The sequence below is a fragment of the Vigna unguiculata genome, chromosome 1 (assembly GCF_037176805.1).
Source record: "Vigna unguiculata cultivar grain cowpea cultivar isolate G323 ecotype 2 chromosome 1, ASM3717680v1, whole genome shotgun sequence".
NCBI lineage: Eukaryota > Viridiplantae > Streptophyta > Magnoliopsida > Fabales > Fabaceae > Vigna > Vigna unguiculata.
In genome coordinates this window covers 31682281-31702871 of record NC_140792.1, presented here as the reverse complement: position 1 = coordinate 31702871, position 20591 = coordinate 31682281, and the positions used below count along the sequence as shown (strand labels likewise).

At 36.5% G+C, this 20591-nt stretch overlaps 2 protein-coding genes across 3 annotated transcripts; both read left to right on the top strand.

Moving 5' to 3' along the window:
* The first annotated feature begins 3088 nt into the window (after positions 1–3088).
* CIP111 (Cam interacting protein 111) lies at positions 3089–12852 on the top strand. 2 transcript variants are annotated; one of them, XR_014993952.1, is made up of 11 exons: positions 3089–3490; positions 4226–4393; positions 4527–5401; positions 7400–7604; positions 8522–8729; positions 9699–10123; positions 10607–11033; positions 11261–11341; positions 11457–11647; positions 11730–11916; positions 12061–12852. XR_014993952.1 is itself a non-coding variant. In XM_085671437.1 (11 exons), the coding sequence occupies exons 1-10, from the start codon at positions 3197–3199 to the stop codon at positions 11859–11861; spliced, it is 3006 nt and encodes a 1001-aa protein (XP_085527563.1). In that variant the 5' UTR covers positions 3089–3196; the 3' UTR covers positions 11862–11883; positions 12061–12852. The 2 variants fall into 2 exon arrangements, 1 of the variants encoding a protein (XP_085527563.1); XM_085671437.1 differs by having other exon boundaries at positions 11730–11883.
* Positions 12853–14347: 1495 nt separating this feature from the next.
* LOC114192576 (transcription factor MYBC1-like) lies at positions 14348–17058 on the top strand. The gene has a single exon (XM_028082339.2). The coding sequence runs from the start codon at positions 15102–15104 to the stop codon at positions 16032–16034; it is 933 nt and encodes a 310-aa protein (XP_027938140.1). The 5' UTR covers positions 14348–15101; the 3' UTR covers positions 16035–17058.
* Positions 17059–20591: the final 3533 nt, after the last annotated feature.

Below are 20591 nucleotides of genomic sequence, written 5' to 3'. Positions count from 1 at the left end.
AATTTTGTTTGTTATTTTCATTGATTGGAGTTTAGGGTTTTTTCGACTTCGGTTTTTTGTTTGCTTTGTTTTCATGGATGGAAGTGTGGGAGTGTTGTGTGATTGGGGTTTAAGGAGTTTCATTTTCCATTTTGTGCGTGGGTCTGTGGTCCCCCATTTGCTTTGAGCAGTGTAGTTTATATTATTTGTGGTCCCCCATATTAATTTGTTGGTTTGACGGTGGTATGAACGATAATATGTGTATCCTTTTGTGGGCATTTTAGTTTCAGGTTGGATGTCTAAAGATCGTTTCGAAGTGGTGGTCCACCACTGTGGGCATTTTGTCAGTGATGGGAAGCTACAGTATGACGGTGGGGAAAAGGTGTCGTGGTTCTGTGATCCTGATACGTGGAGCTATTTCGAGATTCTGCATGAAGTACGAGAATTGGGACATCTTAATCCCAAAGAGTTGTGGTACTCTGTTGGAGGAGAGTCAGTGCTAGAAGATAGGTTGGTGCAACTAGTTGATGACAAAGGCGCTATGCATATGGCCACCATATCTATGATAAATGGTGTTGTTCATCTTTATGTGGTGCACAGGATGACTGAACCTGAGGTTATTAACATGATCAAGGGGGTGTGGTTGATAATGAAGGGGATAAAGAAGTGGAGGGTGATGGTGAAGTTGAAAAGGAGTTGGATGATGAAGTTAATGGACAAAAAGAGACAGATAAGGAGGATGTGGAGGTTTTTGATGCTGAAGTTGAAAAGGAGTTGGATGATGATGGAGAAAAAGAGACTGATAAGGAGGATGTGCAGGAGGATGTGCAGGAGGTTCATGCTGAAGTTGAAGAGAACTTACATGAGGCAAATGAGGTGGAGGTGGTTGAGGTTTATGACGAAACCGAAGATAAGTCAGATGCAGATGGTGAGGATACAAGGAGTGATGTTGCTGCAGAGCAGTTTTGTGATGAAGGGCTTGTTGATGTTAGTGTTGAAGCTGACGAGGAAGTTGAGCCATGGATGGTCACGTGGAATGTGAAGTTGGTTGTACTCCAGAAGATATTGGAGGAGCAGGTTCTTGCAGTCAACCACAGTGTAGTAATTCAAGTGAGGATGAGGTTGTAGGAGTAGGATCTGGTGATGAATTTTCAAATATTGAGTGGCACTCAGATGAATTCCTTACTGCAACCGACACTGATGAGGAAGACAATGATAAAGAGAGTTATGGAAGCTTTCCAACCTTCTCAATGCCAAAAAGTATGGATCAATACAAATGGGAAGTTGGTACCTATTTCACAGAGAAAAAGGAATTTACAGAAGCTATTTGAACATATGCATTGGCAAATAGAAAGAATTTAAGATTTGATCGAAATGATAGGAGTAGAGTTACTGTAAAATGTTTTGGTGTGGAGGGAAAGTGCAATTGGTATGCTTACTGTGCATATATGTCTGTAGTGAAGTCTTGGCAACTTAGGAAAATAATTGATGAGCATAGCTGCAATAGAGACTTTAATGTGAAGTTAATGAATGCAAAATGGTTGAGTAAGAAGATGGAAAAGACTGTTAAAGAAAACCCGCATACGAAGGTCATGGAAATCCGTGACAAGGTATCTAGGAAGTGGAATGTCAGTATATCTAGAAATATGGCTTTCAGAGCAAAAGCAATTGCAAGAGATGCTGTTGATGGTTCATTCACGGAGCAATATAGAAGAATATACGATTATGCACATGAGCTTTTGAGAGGAAATCCAGGTTCTACAGTGAAGGTTAAAGTGGAAAACATTGATGGTGAAGTCATATTTAGTAGGTTTTTTGCATGCCTTTAGGCATGCAAAGATAGTTTTGCCGCATGTAGGCCCATCATTGGAGTGGATGGCTGCTTTTTGAAGGGCAAGTATGGTGGAGAGTTATTGACAACAGTTGGAAGAGATGACAATGACCAAATTTTGCCAATAGCATATGCGGTTGTAGAAGTGGAGAACAAGGACTCATGGAGATGGTTCATGGAGCTTCTAATAAATGATTTGGGCCAGCAGCAGTTGCTCCACCGCAATGTGCTTCATCACAATTTGCTGCATCACAATCTGGGCCACCAACAGTTGCTCCACCACAATCTGCTTCATCAAATTCTGCTCCATCAAAATCTGGGCCAGCAACAATTGGTCCACCAAAATCTGCTTCATCACATTCTGCTCCTCCACAATCTGCTCCACCAAGCCAACAAACAGCAGGGCAACCAAATACGCGCCCAACACGTGCAGTCCAACCAATGAGGACCAAGCTAAAAGTTAGAAGGGGACGTGTTTGGAAGCCATGAATTTTCATCCTTTGCCCGTACATTTCTTCCATATTCAGCACACTAACATCCCTTTCTTCATTCTTCGTGACTGAACCAACAATTTCTTCATCTCCTCCTAACCAACTAAAGTAATTGCAGCCAACCAATTGTTCAGAACCCCTCTGTCCAAAAATCATACACACAGTCGTCAAATATCTCTTGCTTAACTTAAACGAAAGAAATCAAAGTTCCATGGATCTTACCTTATACTTAGGACATCCCCAGAATTGTTTCCCCTTATTTTTAGGGGTTCTAGCAGTTCTCAAGACAGCTTTCTCACCACAATAGCAAAAAGGCATTGAACCCAACCTCTTTGACCCACCTCCATGACAAGAATCACTTCGATTTTGCACCCCCAACCCATTGCAGGAGCACGTCGACCATGAATGAGAAGAAGCCATAAACGAACTATTCTCTTCTCTCCTTTCAGTTCCTGCAACCCAAAATGCTAGGGTAAACTACTACATGTTACTAAATAGGAGAACACCACGTCATTTGCACTGCTTCTCACAATTAACTGACAGCAAAGCATGTACAAAACTCCAGGTCATCAGCACTAAACATCGTTTATGAAAAAATAACGGAATGAGCTTAATTGAATCAATTTTGCAGAATTATGGACCAAATTGAGATTAAAAAAAATCTATGGACCTATTTGAGATTTTCCAGCAAAAACATGGATCAAGAGAGTATTTTAGCCTATTTTAAAAGATATTCCGTGCATTGCACGAGTCAAAATATTAGTTAAAACCTAAATTTCCAGTGAATTTGATACCCGTGCTACACTATTCCCACCAAAACGGTAAAACCCTCTATGCTAGGGGTTTTGCAGTACGATTCAGTTTTTTTCCTCACAACTCAAAGCAGTGTGAAAGAATGCCTTCGAGCTCGAATTCGAAGCAGAAAAAGAAGCAATCGAAGGCGCAAAACTCACCATTGTCGTCGAATGCCACCACCACGCCTTCCAAAACGCCGCATCAACAAGGGCAAGAGCATGCCTCTTTATGCGAAGAAGCTTCTAGAAAGTTCCCTTCTCTCATCGCCAAATCCGCGTTTGTCGCCGAAATCATCCATGTCGACGACACTGTTCCCCTCTTCAAGGGTTTCAGAATTTGGCTCTCCGAACCTTCCATGCTCTCCTCCTCTCTCTCTCCGGGTTCTATTGTCTCGGTAATCACCATTACCATCACCAACACATTTATAATCATCGTCTCATTTTCTTTCACATAGGCTTTATATTGTTCAATTACCTTTTTTATAAATTAGTGTACCTAAGGTAGCATTTTGGTGCCTTCTTGACTGAACTTGAGCTGTATAGTTCCACTTGTTCAGTTCGGTTCATGTATATTAGATGATATGTTTATATTACTGAACTTATATAATTAATTGTATTTTTGTGTGAAACTAATAAATAAACAAATGTAAAGTAATTATAATTGTAAATGAAGTCGAGCTAACTACTCGTTTGGAAGTTCAATGAATTGATATCAAATCTAGTCTCAAATTATGTTCTAATTGATACAGTTTATTTCCCTCAAGTTTAAATAGTTTCACTTTGGTTCTTATAGTATTATGTTTAAAGCAAATTAGTCTTTATGACAGTTTTGGCACCGTGTCAGTTATGGCTGATTTGTCACTTCTCACAGACACGTACTACCAAATTAGTTATATAAACTTAAAAAAAAAAGGAAAATATTGGTTTAAGAAAGTTGCTTAAAGTTGCCAGAGTGAAATTTTTGACGCATGAGGCGAAGCTGAGACCTACGAAGGCAAAAATTGTATTTTAGCTAATGAATGTCAATATAAGTTTGTGTTGGCAGTCCCAGTTTCCAGTTGCCGTATCAGTTTGTAATTGGATTCTTTGTGATGCTGTTGTTCTTCTTTCACCATTTTGATTTTTTTTAGGTGTCTATTCCATCTTCAGACGAGAAAAGTTCACAATTGCATAGTTTTCCCCTCTTGTCATTAGCTAATGAGTGTGCCAAATGCCATGGACTGGAACTTGGGAAGGCAGTTGATGATGATGTTGCGGGGAACTACTTTGTGCTTGCAACGGTGTTTCCTGCTAGTAAGGTTTGTCCTGTTACTATTTTTTTCATAAAATTATTACTTATGAGCTTTATTCTTTTATATGTACGTGTCTGTTTGTATTTATAACCGTGTATCTATCTTTACCAGAATTCTTTATTTTATTACATTTACATAGGTTTTGAAGAATGGAGTACGCCTGTCTTCAAACCTTTATTATACCATGGGATGTCCTCCTATGGGCACAAGTGTGTTTGTTTGTGCATTACAGAAACAACTCTTGCCTACTCCTGCCAGTGGGAGCAATCAACAGCATTATATGGAAAATAATTGTCTACCTATTAGTAATTGCAAGGAATTGTATCTTCAGTTGGTTCCTTCTAAAAGTGGACTTCCGAAGTTTAATAACTTTCCCTCATTGGACGTGTCTAAGGTGAAATCTCATGTCCAATTTGAGAATGACATTGTTGCTTCTCCTGCAACGCCTTCTTATGTATCAAAGTTTTCTAATGCTAGTGGTTTGTCTTCTCCACAATTTGACGATTCAGCATCTAGTGTGCCAAATCAGAAGAGTCAATCACTGATTTCATCTGATGTCATCTTAGCATTAAGTGATGAAAGTTCTAAACAGCCACTTGAGACATGGGCAACTTCATGGTTATACTCTCGATCTTTACTTCTGGGGAATCTTGTCAGATTTCCGATGTTTTCAGAGTGCTTTTTCCAGGTGATAGGAGCTAAGAAGCAGCGAGTTGCCAAATCTGGTCATTATCCATCAAATGGAAGCAGTGATTTCTACCCCGAGGATTCTGATGTAGCAGATAGTGTAAATCAGGCTTTCACTGTTAATTATGAAACAAAGGTATTTTTATCTCTGCCGTCAAATGCAGCATCTGAAGAGCCAATTCAAAAGGATATACCTTGTGTAAAACAAGAATACAAAGTTGCTAATGCTAGCTTACCAGATAAAATCTCTAAATTAGGTGGTCTATCCAAAGAGTATACACTTCTAAAGGACATAATTTCTTCGTCGGTGAATGATGCTTTATCAAGGTAGGTCTTGTCTGATGCATATTTTCGCATTAATATTGAATACTTTTATTTATTTATCTCCTTGCTGTAGATTGTGTTGTTCTATGCATAATTTATGTTTGGTGGTTTGAAGTAGATTGTGAATGATGCTTCATCAAGGTAGGTCTTGTCTGATGCATATTTTCACATGTGGGTTAAACACTTAATGATGAATACTTTTTTTATTTATCTCCTTGCTGTAGATTGTGTGTTTTTCTATGCAAAATTTATGTTGGTGGATTCAAGTAGTGCTGACTGTTAAGGTTCCTGCCACAAACTCATAATATTAGGTGGATCCATAGTATATTTGAGATTAAGGTTTTGTATTTCTTTTATTGAATTTTATTTTGTATATGTCTATAAGATATCTCTATAGCTTTATAAGAAAATGAAAAAAATGGTTAGGAGTTTGATCATACGTTCTTCTCTAGTAGTAGAAGAGTCTTACTTAGTGTCACAGCACACAGAATGTCGTCTCTTATTCATGTGATTCAGGTGACAACTTAAAGGTCCCTCAGCCTCATCAAAGCTACTTAATATTGATACATGAAAATGGGAGAATCATTTGTATCATACATCCATGCCTGTATTCAATTCTGATATGACATATCTTAAAAAGAGAACTGTAGGTTTTTTATATTGTTTTTTTTCATTGGGGATCATGAATAGCTTGCATACCTCTTGAGTATGCCCTGACCCAGTATACCAAATCTCTTTTACTGGTTCATTTCACCGTCTTTTCTTTCTTGTGTCATGTCATTTGAAGTTCCCTAAACATGAATTGCTCACACTCTGTTTTTTCATTATCGTTTGTGAATTTGTAATATAATGGACACGGTGCTATCATTGGACTTTATGCAAAACCAGAATTGTGTTGTCCATGGTCTTAATGTAGTCTATATCAAGGTAGTCCAGGGTGAAACTGCTCGTGGGATTTTCATGGATGGCAAAAAGTTAACCCCTTGCTGAAGAAAGGTTTTAAAGTTAGCTATGGAAGAACCAGTTAAATATTTGATTATTTTTCACAATTTTTCCATATAATCTAATAACCCAAGCATACCATTCAGGACAACATAAAGCATTAAATTGTTCAGAGAGTCCTAAAGACTACTTGATATTTTTTAGTCTGACTAGTTTACCCATTTAACATATTACCCCAGCAGCACCATAGCTGCATTGTACCTTCTGGATTCTTAGGCAACACTGATATGATAGCACTTTTTCATATTCCTGTGGGAGATGGCATTTAACCCTTCTGCTCTCTTGTACTTTGTTTTCTCTTTTCTCATGAATTTTTCTTTATATAAAAAAAATTCTGCTGTGAACCTAAAGGGTTTTTGAACAGAGGATTGTGCATTTAGATATTATAAGCCTTCAGATTAAATATTTGAAAGTTTCTCATCATTGTTTTGTTATGCTACATGTTCGTTATTTAGTATTTGCCTTCTCCCTTACTCTTGTTGTTCTTGTAAGTTGTAATTGTTAATTATCATTTAATTCATCTTTCTTGTACACTTCACTATGTGTGAAGAACAGTTTTTTTAATTAATGGATAACCATTGAAATTTGACTCATAAGAGAACGGCATGTCCTTCATAAAAGTCAGTCACTAATAGCTTTTCTTCAGATACCATTTTTGGGTGATTAGGTTTTGAACAAGATAAAGCACAAGTGGTTATCTCTTGTTCTTAATTGATTTAATTTGCATATATTATCGTTTTTTTAAAACTTCATATGATTCAGTTAATTCTTTGATTTATATCAGTCAATTTATTAGAAGCATGGATTTTGATAATTTCTTGCTGTTCATATATATATATATATATATATATATATATATATCAGTTTATAACTGTCAATGATTAAATTTATAGTTCAAAGTACTTACCTCCATGATCATGGTTATGTGTTATCACATACTTATTTGTATTCGGACATGCACTTCTAAATGCTCATGCTTCTTGTTTTTCCCAACTGTAGCTTTGGTCTAAGAACTACAAGAGGTGTCCTTCTTCATGGTCCAACCGGTACAGGAAAGACTTCCCTGGCTCAATTATGTACTCATGATGTTGGAGTCAAATTTTTCCCAATAAATGGACCTGAAATTGTTACCCAATATTATGGGGAAAGTGAGCAAGCTTTGCATAAAGTTTTTGATTCTGCCATTGAAGCTGCACCTGCTGTGGTTAGATTTTGTCAAAATACTGTGTTTCTGTTATTTCTTTCCACTGTGTTTGAACAAAATAATATTTCTACAAGCTACATATCACATGAATTTGTTGAAGTTTGACATTTTAGTTTTAGACCTTTAGCGGTAACTCTTACCATGTGCAATACTGCAATTATTCATGTAGGTTAGTGGGGATTTTCTAAATTGTGATTTCCCTTTTCTCATTTGTGATACAACTAACGCATTTATCAAGAGACCCTTTCCTTAAAGAATTCCGGTAATATCTCTAATATGGTATATGGGGCTTGATTTGTGGAGTCAGTAACAACACACTTAACATTTTGAGGCTTCATGATATATAAGAATTTTGCTGCCAGAATGGTGGTCTAAATAAATCAACTGAAATTTAAAGGAGGTACGGTATAAAGATTTCTGAATTTTCTGATGCATTCAATTACTAAATGTTGTTAATTGTCGGTGAGATTTGAAGGCAATAGTATAAAGTATATAAAATTAGAATTTAAGCTTTATTTTTTCATTTAATGCTCTGGTTTTTATTTTAAATTCATGAATAGTTTTTTTACGTACAACTTTGGGAAGTTATTGTTGATAGCCTCTAATTGTGTTATTCAGTGATGTAAAAAGACAGTCTTATACTGGAAATTATTTTTTTATCTATAATTTCTCTGGTGTGAGATTCATCGCAAAATATTCAGGTTAGTGTTACGCTGTTAAAACAGGTATATTTAAATCAGTGACACTCTTCAATATTCTTAGATTTGTTGAAACATTCCAATCTTGATATTTTTCTCCAAGCTTTTGATGCTCTACTATTTTTAAGGTTCAGTGAGAATAGTTCCCCTTATTTTAAAACTAATGTTTATATTCAAAGTTCTCTTGATGGGATGAATATGTGATTTTTGTTATGTAAGGTATTCATTGATGAATTAGATGCAATTGCTCCTGCAAGGAAAGAAGGAGGTGAAGAGCTATCTCAAAGATTGGTTGCGACTTTATTGAATATGATGGATGGAATTAGTAGAACTGAAGGGTTACTTGTAATTGGTGCCACTAACCGCCCTGACCATATTGAGCCAGCTCTCAGACGACCTGGAAGATTTGACAAGGAAATTGAAATTAGTAAGACCTAAACTAGTACCTCCCGGTGAATAGCATTCTACTATCTTAAAATAAATGCGTACATGCCTAACTCTGCCTCCACATGTTACTTTGTGCATGATCTAATTTGATATGTAAACAGAGTGCGATTTCTGCATCATGCGTATGGGTACTTTTATAAAAATTAGAAAAAATAGGTTCATAATGTATTATTGTTTCTTTTTATTCCAATATCTAAACTTCTATTACTTTACTACTATAAATCCCTTGTTTAGTTGATTATATTCTGTTATAAGACTGCCAGTTTGCAATGGGGAGATTTCCAGATAATTCAATGATGACTTAATAATAAAATTCTGCTCCATTATACATGTTGGGTTTTGGATTTATAAGCTTTTATTTTATATATCCTTGAGGTTCTTTCCCTGCAAATTTTCATCTTCCTATTTTAACATAATATTTGAGTTTTAGAGTACAGCGTTGAATAAAACAAACCCACTACTCTTAACCGTGTGAAGTTTATCATAACTATTCATTTTTGGCAGCGTTTTATTAAGAGAGCACATGACATACATTGTCATGGTTTTTTTGAGATAAATATTTTTTTACAAATGTGTTATTTAAATTGGCTTTTAGCTATTACTGCCATGGGTAGCTACATAATCACAATTGGTTCTGCATTATTTTATGAAATAGCATACTAGCAATATGTAAAGTTGCATATTGTTGTCTTTTTATTTTGTGAAAGAGAAATGCAGTATGTGCTTTTTTTGAGGGCCAGGGTAAAATCCATTTTGATCCTTTATACTTGAAAATTACCAATGCCACAATGGTGTAGTGGTTGATTTACATGTTCATGAGTGACTTTGACTCGTAAAATAATGTTAGTTTGAAGCAAGCGTTTGGGATACAGATCAATTTTTCTGTTTTAAATACTTCAATGGTTTAACAGAATAACTCATTCACTGTACATGTCAAATCCATATGCAGGTGTGCCATCCCCCAAACAACGTTCAGATATTTTGTTCACTCTTCTCAATGAAATGGATCATTGTCTCTCTGAGTTAAATATTGAACAGCTTGCTGCAGTCACTCATGGTTTTGTGGGTGCTGATCTAGCTGCACTTTGCAATGAAGCAGCCTTGATTTGTCTACGGCGTTATGCTTGCTTTAAGAAGACTAATGATTCTAGTTCTGATCATATAGCCGAGAAGTCTGTTCTGATGAATGGTGCAACAAACTCAATAGATCATTTGGATGAGGCAACTTCATCTACTTCAGATATGTGGGCCACCAGAAGGACTTACGAAACTATGGATTTAATTCATAGTGGCAAAGAAGATCAGATTTTGAAAGTAAGCTTTGAAGATTTTCAGGAGGCCAGGATGAAAATAAGACCTAGTGCCATGAGAGAGGTATGATTGATGCCATGAGTAGGATGTTTTGTGAACTAGTTTTTTTACAAAAGTATATTATCCGTGACCCAAGATTTGTCTTATTTATTTGGGTATTTCCTAGTTTTCCACTAATCTCTTTCAAGTTTCATCATAGAATGCATTGCCTTAGTGTTGCCGACAGGCATATCTTGGCTCATTAAAATTACTTATACAAGGAATGCCATCACTTGTCAACACCCTGTTCAACTGTGATGTGTGGAATTTCTGTTAAATAAAATGATATTCCTTTTGTATTTTCTTTATTTACACTTTATTTGATACAAACTATTGAAGTTGAGGAACTTGTGAGCACAAGCTTCTCACTATAGTCTGATGTTCTGTCCTTGTAACGTTGTTGTTTATAACATGATTAGATATGTACATATCAGAATTTCTACCTCAAACTCTTTATGAAAAGAGACTGTGAAGCATAATATTTTTGTCAAATTTTTGAATTCTTAGGTAATTCTTGAGGTTCCAAAGGTTAATTGGGAAGATGTTGGCGGTCAAAAGGAGGTCAAAGCTCAATTGATGGAAGCAGTTGAATGGCCACAGAAACATCATGATGCATTCGACCGTATCGGAACTCGCCCTCCTACTGGTGTATTGATGTTTGGACCTCCAGGTTGTAGTAAAACTCTCATGGCACGTGCAGTTGCTTCTGAAGCAGGGTTGAACTTTCTAGCCGTCAAGGGTCCTGAACTCTTTAGCAAATGGGTTGGTGAATCTGAGAAGGCCGTCAGAACATTATTTGCAAAAGCAAGGGCCAATGCCCCATCAATAGTATTTTTTGATGAAATAGACAGTCTTGCTGTAACTCGTGGGAAGGAAAGTGATGGAGTTTCAGTCTCAGATAGGGTCATGAGTCAACTTCTTGTTGAGTTAGATGGTTAGTGATGAATCTTGGGCAGTGAAAATGTGAATTATTGCTTATATACATATTGCTTAAGATTTAAGATAAACTGGGACTTATTCAGCTTGTGTGTGGCTCTAAAACATGTTGATTAGATATCTGTTGGCCAGAAAATGATTTTATTTTTTTGTTTTAAAATCAGTTAGTTTGGAACTTTGGACTGACATCATATTTTTCTTTTGACAAATTTTTATTTGTGTCAGGTCTACATCAAAGAGTTAATGTCACTGTCATAGCTGCTACAAATAGGCCAGACAAGATTGACCCTGCCCTTTTAAGGCCAGGTATCCTCTCTCTTATGCTACTCTCCAAGTCTTCTATGCCCATTCAGATACATGATGGTGGGTGAGTGGTATTAACAGCATAAGTTTTAAAATGACTGATGTTAAACATTTACAGGACGCTTTGACCGTCTGCTATATGTTGGACCTCCAAATGAGGTGGATAGGGAAGAGATATTTCGCATTCATCTACGTAAAAGCCCATGCGGTTCTGATGTTAGCCTTAGAGAACTAGCTCTACTCACCGATGGTTGTACTGGGGCTGACATATCATTTATATGTCGGGAGGCAGCTGTTGCAGCAATTGAGGTGTGTCAATCAACATGACTTTTTGATGGATGTGTTGTCACTTTTTGTGAAAGTAAAATTTGTTTTGATGTTATGTTACCAGGAGAGCGTTGATGGTTCAGTTATATCAATGGAGCATTTAAATATGGCAATCAAACAGATCCAGCCATCAGATGTTCACTCCTACCAAAAGCTGTCAACAAAATTTCAAAGGGCCGTCACTCCAGTGATATAAAGGATGAATTCAATTCTACGCGGTGCGACATTAAATCTACCCACTTCAACATTTGGTAAACTTGTCTTGTCCATATGTGATAATCATTTGTGTTTTTTGGGTCCACAGGGTGGAATTAGAAATTGAAAATGGTTTTATTTACACCTCCAATTGTGACTAAATTATCTTGTTCTTCTTTTTAATTTCTTTGAATAAGCAGGAAGTTCTCTATCAGACTCCCGCTGCCATCTTCAATTTAAGAACTGCTCGAAGTATTAACTACCGTCCTCAGATAACTATTATGTTTGTCATAATATCCTCCCATAACTGGGTTCATGCCTTTATAAGTATGAACACTACCTACTTATGTAGCACAATCATGAAATCATGAGGATCAGTGTGTACACCAACAGAAGAAAAAGGATGCAATTGCTGAAATATGTGCTGAGAACTCCCTTGACTAACTCATGGTCAGCCTTTCCGGCGAAAGATGAAAATATTTTTAGAATGATTACTAACGTGGTCTTGCTTGCTTCAACGTTTATTACTTTTGAAGGTGAGAGAAGCAAGGACGTTGTCTGAGGAAACGGTCACTCAAATCTGTGTCTTTTTCAGCAGGCCAATTTTCTAAAGGTCTCGACCACATAGGTTTGCACACAAAATAATAAATTATCGAATTTGTTGATAAAATTTAAATAGTTTGAGGAATATGTTGTAAATTTGCTGAGGGCAACGTATATACAGATTATCCTTGTTTTGGCCATCATAACAATTGTAGATAAAAAAATTTTACTAGCAATTTCTTTAGAAAATTGGTCAAAAGTTTATTAGCTGAAAAGTTGATTTTGTTAACTTTTGTAGATGCTGCATTATTGACACATCATTAGATTATTATTATTATTAGTCTTCTTTGTTGGATGGCTGCAGCGGGCTCATTGAATCTACTCATTGAAATGTACAAGTGATTTTTATCGTACGTTTTTTTAATGAGAATCTATTTCTCCGCTCAAAATTACTTCACTACCCCCGTTTCCCGTCAGTCATGAATGATGCATACTTTTTGGTATGGGATTTTTTTTTGGTCAAAGGGTTTTTCGGGCACCATAGTTATTTTGGTGTTTGATGACTTATGTTTAGCCACGTGTCTTCAGTGAGATTTGAATTTCTAAACTGCTAGCACATTTTGTCTATGTAATTTCAGCTCACCCACGTAGTTAGATCTGAACAATTTGTCTGTGATGATTGGATAAACATCACGACTTTAAGATTCTTACCATTTGGTAGTTTCTTAAGCTGTCAAATTTTTCATGTGTATATTAAACAGTCTAGTAATAACACGATGCCACAAATTTTTGTCAGTTACTTATCTGTCGTCGTGTAAAATACTATTTAACTTACAAAAGTTATACTTTTGTTTGTCACTTCTGTAAGTAAAAAAGGTACGCGGTAAAGTTGTTTCCTTTTTTTTTTCATTTTGCATCATTGTAATATTTTATTTTTACAAACCCATAAATCACCATCAAATAGGAAATATATATAAAACAGTATTTCAAAATATTGGTTTTTTCTATTTTGTTGGATTTGATCTCCGAAGTCCAATAATATTATTGCTCCAATAAAATAGGGTGCGTATTTGTTATTTAAATGTTAAAGATTGAGAAAATTAGGTATTGTTGAGACGAAGTTATTTTTATATTAGGGAAAGACGAAGAGGAGGTATGAAGACAGGGTGTTCGATATTTCTAATTCTAGAGATGTAAATAGTTTTGGATTGGTGGGTATTTTTGATGAATATTCCTGGTAGAGAAAAGAGGGGGAAACAAGTATAGCAGGAGAAGAGAAGAATAGTATAGGAGGACATTGTGTGATAAATGCCAAAACATTAATGATAGAAGAGATACACCTGTCATGAAATTGGTATTTTGTTGAAACATCAAACATGGGTATCACATGGGGGTACCCTTATCATATTACTTTGATTCAATTGGTCAGTCAGTACTGTTGGCAATACTGCACGAGGAAACATGCCTTTCTAGGGACAATAATTGCACCATCCCCTTTTGCTAAGAATAGGTAGACAAACCCCCCCAACCCTTCATGCCTCTTGTGTTTCCCCCTCACCTTCTTTTGTGTAGTGCTGCAAATGCAATGCAACACACTACAATCTCTGAGTGAGTGACTCATGATGAGTGATTGGGGTATAAATCCATTTCTGCAACAACACAGGTATCCCACTTCCAACACTTCCCTTCTGGGCATTTCATGCTTTCTGTTCCAACCCCAAACTAAACATACATACTTTCTCACTTTTCTTTCATTATTAATTATTAATTATTAATTCCCTCCATGGCCTAGCACTAACCTTTTCCAATTATTTTATATAATACCTCATCCTCTTTTTCCATTCCATCTAAATAATTTATTTATTTATTTATTAATTAATTAAGTAACCTCACCCGTCAATTTCCCTAACCTTGTGTTGTTTGTGCATATATCCCTATTCCCGAATTCATTCACGTTCGGTCAAATCGAATTTTAACTTTGAAAGCGGAAACATCATGAGAGGCAAACCAACACCAGCTCAACTTATTCCCTATCTACCAAACAGGAAAGAAATTCCGCAAAACCCAACAATCTTAATCTTTGCATCTCTCTCCACATTCCTTCCCAGATCAAAAATCTTCCCCATACCATACCCGTACATTTCATCCTTATTGCCCACATCCCACTTCTCCCCCACCTCCCTTCCCCCTCCCTGCATTCCACGCGCCACTCTCTCCCCCCTCCCCAACCCCTCAATTCTTTTCACATTTTTTAATATCAACCCTTGCCAAATAAAGGACAGCTCTTTTTAAAATATTACATCTTAGAATTGCACTGTGGATAAGGGAGGCGCGTTTGTCCCACGCCCCACCCCTAAAAAAGAGTAAGAAAAATACTGGAGCGATCTTGTAACACTCACTCTCAAGTAAGAAGACCCCCAAATCCCGGAAAAATAAAAATCATAAGGAAAAGCATCAACAACAGTGCCCACAATAAAAAGCTGAAAAGAGAGAGAGAAAAACAAGATCCACCTCGAACCTCTCTCCACACTCCACCCTTCGTCACCACCACCACCACTCTTTCTCTCACACCCTCTAATCGAATACTTCTCCCAAAACGAATCAAATCCCAATCTCCGCTATCTCATCCACACCCTCTCCTTAAACCGTTAAATTTTCAAACAACAGAGAAGAACACGAATTTCCTCCAATTCGAAAAATGAGGGAAGAGGATTCGAATTGGTTTTCGCGATGGGAAGAGGAGCTCCCTCCGCCAGAGGAACTCATGCCCCTATCGCAAACCCTAATCACGCCCGATCTAGCCATGGCTTTCGACATCAGAAACCCCCACACCACCACCAACCCCAACACCGCCCAACAGCATCAACACCAACAACAGCCACCGCAACAACAACAACAGCAACAACCGTCCAACCCTTCCTCGCTCCCCAACCCCCAGCAACCCACCTCCACCGAGTTTGCCGACTCCGGCGAGCTCGGCTCCGGCACCGCCGGCGAGGAGCCCGCTAGAACCCTCAAGCGCCCGCGCCTTGTGTGGACCCCGCAGCTCCATAAGCGCTTCGTCGACGCCGTCGCACACCTCGGCATAAAAAACGCCGTTCCCAAGACCATAATGCAGCTCATGAGCGTGGATGGTTTGACCCGAGAAAACGTCGCCAGCCACCTGCAGAAGTACCGTCTGTATCTCAAACGCATGCAGGGGATTTCCGCCGCCGGACCCGGTGGTCCCGGAGGCGGCGCCTCCGGCGCCGTTGCGGACCCTGCCACTGACCACCTCTTCGCCAGCTCCCCGGTGCCGGCGCATTTCCTGCACCCCGCGACGAGGCCAAATTCGGATCATTTCCTTCCCTTTGTGCCGGTGCCGGCGCTCCACCACCACCAGCAGCAACAGCAGCAGCTGGCCGCGGCGGCCCAGTACCATAGACAGGTGGGGCATTTCGGGTCGCCGCCGAACGGGCACTTCGAGAACCCGTTCATTTCTAGGCCGAATCTTCAGAGGATGGGTGGGGGTGGAGGTGGTCCCGTGCATAGCCACCACCCTGTTAGTGGGTATGTGGAGGATATGGAATCTGCTAATGCTGCCTCAGGAGGTAGAAAGGTTCTTACTCTGTTTCCGACTGGGGATGATTGATTGAATGAAGTTTGGTCATATATGATGATCATGATACGATGATATGATGATGATGATGATGATGATGGTAATAGTATGGTACTATTTGATCTTCTGGTATGTGTCACTGTGTCCTTGTTGTATTGTGAATGTGAAGTTCATGTTTTGTTAAGGTCTTAATTGGTATTTTTGTGTTAGGGTTATTGTTAATTAGTTTGGTGTTGCTAACTGGGGGTATTGGAGTCTAGAGTTTAAGTCTGCAGATTCAAAAGCTCCAGCAGTCATGATACTTCCGGTGGGTATGGTGTAATTAATTAATTACCTTGTGGGGTACCAATATCCGCGACTGCTTGGATTAACTTCTCCGTCAGCTTCAGGTGACTGACATTCATCATGATGTCACTTTTGAGCGGCAATAGTAATGTGACTGCCAATAATTCTGGGTGGCAATCAGTGGTTTCGTGGTGTTGGGGCTTCCTCTGATTCTCTGGGAATTGGTCTCTGGCTGGACGAAATCTGGAGAAAAATCTGGAAGATCACTGAATGGATGGATGTGTGTTGGTGTTCATGGAAGGATTGACAAAAGATGTCAATTTGGTATTTGTGTCTGCAGGTTGTAGTAAACACGGATTACACTTTGTAGAAACTAATGGAAGCGAAACTCAAACCCATTGGCGTGTTTGGATGTGAATGTGAATTCTTCGACTAAGTCCGGGAACCTCTATTGCGAAAGACTTGTCTCCTTGGTGTTGAGTTTGTTGTGCAGCATAGAGGTGAGTTGTACATTGTTTGATTCTATAGAAGAGTTGAATGCCTGATGTGAGGCAATCCTTTAATATTCTAATCTTACTCCCGCGTGGGGTCTATATGTTAGATGAACTCAAGTAAATCAGTTTCCATAATTTCTAGGTTTACCCTGCTTACGGAAACAATAAGTTCATGTTTACTTAATCATGTAATTCTCATTTGACTGCAATTCTCTTCTTTTCTCTTGTACCGGGACTCCTCAGGAGTCTTTTAATTTGATGATTATGTTTTAGAATCACCAGGGATGATGTTCCAACTGTTCACACTGAGATCCTTTTTTCTAGTTTTAAATGTCATGGTAAGAGGACAACTGGTGCTTTTGATCTACTAAGAAATATATACTCTGTTTTGAGTTCATTTCCTATATGATATATGTTATTATATGTGATAAACTGATGAACATAATGTGCTTGCACTAAAAAATATATGTATGCATATCATAGCTGGAGTATGAGTTGACAGCAAGGTCAAAAGAAGTCTGAAAATTAACAACCAGTGTATTCTTGGATCATCGTCTTCAGGAATCTTCCTCTATCTATCTTGTCTTAACTGCAGTTTCTAAATGTCAATTAAAAAAAGTGACCAGTTTGGTGCGGTCTACATCACTTTTTAGTTACTCAAATAACTTGTTCTTTGTATCTTCTCCAGTTTCCAGAGTTTCTTCTTGTCTTAGTAATTTTTTCTTGAAACTATTCATTTTTAGCATGACGAGATTATTTTTTTAAAAGGTTATAAACAAATTTATAGTCTGTCCTTTCAGGGCTAGCATGAATTTTAATTCCTGTTGTTATCTATTGTCTACATATTTGCTATGATGAACTCGAGCTGTAATACGAATTTCTTTCTATCTTTCATGTGAAGAAAATATCCTTGCCATCTGTAACTAAACTACTGTTTAGTTTTCCTGTTATTGGTAAACAACTTATATACATTTATGTGGCATTCTCCTGAGCCACGTATAACAATCACGGATTCTTATGGGTGACCTAAATCTTTCAGTACCCAATTCTTTTCGTACGTTGTCTAAAACATTGTCTTACCCTGTTCCGGGCTGGTTAGTTTTTCCTTTTCTGAGGAAGAAAAGAGTTATTGCAAAAATTAACTAGAGATTTTATTTCTAAAGAGAAAATAAACATCAAATCGAAGAAAAAAAAAACTGCAGTGGCACTTATTATGTGGGATAGTTTACTAGTTTATAAATGCTTTTATGACAATAATGGCATATCACTATCTCTTGTTTTCTTAGTGATCACGTTATTGTCTCTTGTTTTCTTAGGAGCTACGACAGGTACACTACACTAGGTTGTAAAAGTAAATATACGAATGAAATTTTGACATTTGGTGCAAAGCAATCGATATTTTTACCCTTGAGAGAGGAAAGTTGAGTCCTTATTCAAAGTTTGGTTTGTGGAAGAAAGCAGAGCTTGTACACACATCAGCACTCACTAAGTTTGTGCGCAGAGACTTTGTCATTTTGTCCACTTCCCACTAATCAATTGTCTGGATGGTGCATTTGGTGCCCGTCAAATCTCTTATGACTAATGTCATCCCAAGACTCAACATGAACTACATTTTTTATACATAAAAGTGTTCACAGCAACAACCATTTTAATTATTTCTTCTCAAGATAAGATAATAACCACAAAGGGAAAGACAGATCTATCCTCTTAAGCTATCACAATGAAAAAAGTGGACATAGTCAATTCTGCTTCAATTTTTTTTTTTTTGTTTGCTTCTACATGCATATAAGAGGAACACAATGTAACATTAAAAGTAAGGATTTTTTTTCCTTTATTATTTGCAGTGGCAAAGGAATGGATTAGGTGGGTCATATGTACAGAAGAAACCAAAAAAAAAAAAAATCTTGTCTTTGTTTCCTGTATTAGTAAAATGCATTTTTGTATACACTTGACACATTTTTATTTGCACATAAAACTCACACAAGGTTTTTAGTCTTAAACAAAACTTCATTTAATTGTGGGTTAAATTTGCATCACTCAGTAGAGTTTAGGAAAACTAATTAATAGTGTGTTGAAAGAGAGAATGTTAAAAGGGAGTTCTTGATGTACAATATACATTTTCTCTATCTTTTGTGGCTTAATAGATATCTCATATTCAAAGAACATAGTTAGTTGACTTGTAAGTGGGCCAACAAAATCTTGCCCCATTGTTTGTTATTTAAGTATGGGCCACAGTGGCTCAGATTTGGGCTCGGTGACGTGAACATGATGTGGTGGATTCCAGTACAATGGGTCAAAGGAATGGAATAAAATTCAGAAAATCTTCTGTATTCTTCTTCGCTCCAATAAAGAATATGATTTTATAAATTATGTAGAATATAAGAAAGATCAACCTAAACAAAAATAATAATAGTCCAACTCACCACCTTTTTCGTTGATCTTGTTCAATTTCTTTGGTTCAGCAATCCTTATTGGTGAATAAATGACGTCTATGATTTATATAGCATATCGAAGGTTTAAATGTGTCGAGATTAATTTCATTGTTGGGGAATAAAACTTTGACCATTTTATATAAATATTTGAAATCAATTTCATCACCTTTATTTGTTAGATTTTGGTACAGAATCTACATCTTGGAAAAAAAAAAGAAATTGACAATTTAAATTATTTATTTAAATAAATCTACTCAATTTTTAGAATGTTAAATTTTACTTCATCACATGTGATTTTTTTATTTTTATATTGAAATTTCGATATTACATCTACTAAAAGTAAAATTGAAAAATTAAAAGTCTACTGAATATGACTTCATAAATAGTTTCAATATTAGACTGTGTTTCATTATTTGAAAAATAATTTAAATATTTAGTAATTCAAAATACAAAATATTAAGGTTGGTAAATTTTATAAACAATTATAATCTAATTTACTATTCTTTCCATTTCATAACAATAAAATCACTCTAATGATAAATTGTTATCATAATTAATTTAAATGGGAGAAAAAAAAATATAGAGTTTGACATTTTTTATGGAACTATTTCTATCAATTAACATCTTTAGGGGAAACAAAAAGAAGAGTTTCCGATGCAATGAATGCAGGGATAAAAAGAATCTGTTTCAAGACAGATGAGTCAAAACTGAAGCCATGGAACGCACATGCTTCTGTTCTCTGCTTTATTTAGATTTTGGACGTTTTCCTTTCTACATAAAAAAATCTTCATTCATTGTAACACAACTTTTGAATAAATTAAAAAATACACTGTGAATGAGTTTTATACAGTAATCTTAAATATAATTCAAGTGGGGTGTTACAATTTTTTTTCTCCTATTCCATATTTTCTCATTTTTTTTTAAATCAAGTTTTTTTAGTCCTTGTATTGATTTTTTCCATTCTTTTTCTATATTTACTCAAACAACTTTTCTTAATCTTAAATATTTTTCTTTTACTTTTTAATATAAGATTCATTCCTTACATCTCTAAATTGAATTTTAACCTTTTAAAACTGATAATAATTAAAAATAACATTATGTAAAAGGTTCAAATTTATATATTCACATTTGAGGGTTAACCCTAAACATGTTTCCTTTGCAAAAAAGGACACCCATTGTGAAAAATAAAATATAGTATAATATCACAATTTAAAACATAAGTAATATATACTAATTATTTTTGTTATGCATAGTAATTATGATTTATATATTAAAAATATTTATGCATTCAACTTTGAAAAAAAAAATCTCTTCATACATCAACCTTTTATAGTCACTAATTTTTCAAACAAACTAAAATAATTGAGTTGGATTGGATC